Source organism: Prunus avium, chromosome 1 (genome assembly GCF_965620075.1).
Source record: "Prunus avium chromosome 1, drPruAviu1.hap1.1, whole genome shotgun sequence".
NCBI classification, from domain to species: Eukaryota; Viridiplantae; Streptophyta; class Magnoliopsida; order Rosales; family Rosaceae; genus Prunus; species Prunus avium.
In genome coordinates, this window is record NC_142284.1 from 61,680,527 (window position 1) to 61,682,950 (window position 2,424).

The following is a 2,424-nucleotide window of genomic DNA, read 5'->3' on the forward strand; positions in this document are numbered from 1 at the left end:
GCATACATCTTCATTCTTCTATGCAACGCAAAAGGCAACACACATCACATACCATGTCTTATTTTGCACTCGTTTTGTGAATGCTTAGTTTTAAAAGAAAATAGAATTAGAGAGATCAAATCAGATGTATCATATCACTCATGATAAAGAAAGTTTGATTAAATAAATTGAATCCTTAACATAAATTGGATCATTAATTCAAATATCCTTAACAAAAACAAAAGATAGCAATATCAACTATGAACAAAAGATAACAGCCAATAAGAGCCTAGATGACAGTAAAATGCCTCAATACTATCAAATCAAAGACGTACGGATGCCCTGTTCTGCTCCTCAGGTACTTACATTACAGGTTGTTTTCTACTACCTGTAATCCCACCTTCTTCTTTTTGGTTACATGTAATCCCTCCTTCCATCCGCTTTTTCTTTTTCTTTTGTTTTTAATTATTCCGTTTGCTTTCTTGGGTTTATTCTGGTTTGCTTTTTCATGATGCATGAAGGCTACTTCATGTTTGGCTTCTTCCTGCAAAACCCAATTATATTATGTGAGAAACTAGATCCAAATGCTAATAAAAACACTTATAGACATGCAAACAATTGAGTCTCTTGATTCATGGTCATTAAAGAAAAAAAATCAATTTCATGTAAACACATTTCTTTTACCTCATGCATCAAAGAATTCTCATCCAAAGTGGTTTCATCTTCTTGTTTTGGCTGCTTCATGCTTGCACTCTTATCTTCTTCGGGTTCATAATCCCCGCACTCTCTGAGAGTCATAGTCATTGTAAACAATAAAATCCAACGTACAGATTAGTGTTACGATGAAAACACGAGAAATGTGAAGAAAACTTACGGAGTAAAGCCGAGTGTAAGCATGAACCAATTACGGACATCAATTTTCACACGAAGAACAGTTGAATGTAAGGTCTCGATCATTCCTTGAACAATTTGAAACGTGGTGATACAAAGATGCTGAACCTCATCACATTCTTCGTTAGTGCCAGTCTTAACATGAACGAAGTCTTGGTTCCCCAGATGAACCAAATAGTCAGTCATAAGTCCATCAAATTGCAAAGGTGGATCAGCAATGTCAAGGCCGTCCAATTTAAATTGCTGGACTAGTGAATATGCAATATCACCGTCATCAACTACCTTCCTCCTCAAGGAGTATGCTATAATCTCATCCGTCCTAAAATAATTTAAGGCATATATAGTCTCACCTACAACCACGGCCCTCCCTTGGAAAGGAGTACAAGTGCCAATTTCAACTTGTTTCCAATTCTTTCTAACCACGTGATAAGCAACGACATCAAAGTTTCCATGCAAGTCAGACAATGTATACAAAATAACACCATAACCAACAACATAACCAGTTACCTCCGTAGTAAACTTATAAGAAAATGGAAACGAAGGCATTTGCACCCAATCGTTCTTATCAGGGTTATATTTCGCAAAGAATAAGGCTGAATCTTGTACGAATTCCGTTTCGGCTTCAAGAAAATAAAGTGTCCCATATGCCGACACAACTGTTCCATGTTGCTTAAACTGTACGGTAGAAGGTGTTAATTGATCTAATGCCCTAGTTTTCGTATCAAAGATATACCCTCCAAATGAATTAACGCGAGGTTTATCCCAACCCTCCTCTGAAAACACATATAGTTGGGAGCGGTCGAAAATCCTTGCACCCAAATGGGTAGAACCACTGAACTTGGCTACACGTGCTACTCGTGCACCCATATCATCAACTTCTCCTCCAAATTTGAATTTAACTTCATAGATGGTATCAGTGTATTTGCCCCTAAGGAAAGTTACCATTAAAAACAAAGATCTTTCCTCCCCTTGATTTATCATCGTTGATGCATTCTCAACCATGGGAAATCTGGACAGAGAAGAGAGATATACAAAACAAGTCAAGTTAATATTCTTTCCAAACCACTTCCGACCTAGAGAGAATTAATGAATGAAACAAGATCAAAGCTACACAATCTACTTTTGTAAGCATATATACATACACAGCAAGGTAAACATTTTGTGTTAAATATATAAAGAAAAAACAGCGATGAACCAAAATTAAGAAGATGAAATCCACTACTAAGCCATGCACTGACCCATGTTTGCGACTGTCCGCCTTACTGCGGCGTAGGCGAAGCTCCTTCGAAATTAATTTCTTCAAATCGATCAGTTGGACTTTCTGGGCCAAAAGCGCGGCTAGATATTTCTCGTTCTCCCCCAGTTCGCGCAGAGACTTCTCCATCGCCCATATCTTGCGCAGAGATTTCTTGATCTTCGATGTCTTGGCAAGGAGCTCATCCTGGCTTGAAGCCATCGTCAAGGCATGGTCTTGACCCGAGGTGAGCTCAGCGGCCATGATATTGGAATGCTAAACTGAGGCAAAAGGGAATTTAGGGTTGGTTGTGTGTATGA

General features: G+C 38.4%; 1 protein-coding gene across 1 annotated transcript; it reads right to left on the reverse strand.

Annotated features, from left to right (window-relative positions):
- Nucleotides 1-289: 289 nt before the first annotated feature.
- LOC110765809 (uncharacterized) lies at nucleotides 290-2,424 on the reverse strand. Its single transcript, XM_021969048.2, has 4 exons — nucleotides 2,090-2,424; nucleotides 854-1,863; nucleotides 664-766; nucleotides 290-523 (listed from the first exon to the last, which is right to left on the reverse strand). Exons 1-4 carry the CDS (start codon nucleotides 2,366-2,368, stop codon nucleotides 347-349), a joined length of 1,569 nt encoding a protein of 522 aa, XP_021824740.2. The 5' UTR covers nucleotides 2,369-2,424; the 3' UTR covers nucleotides 290-346.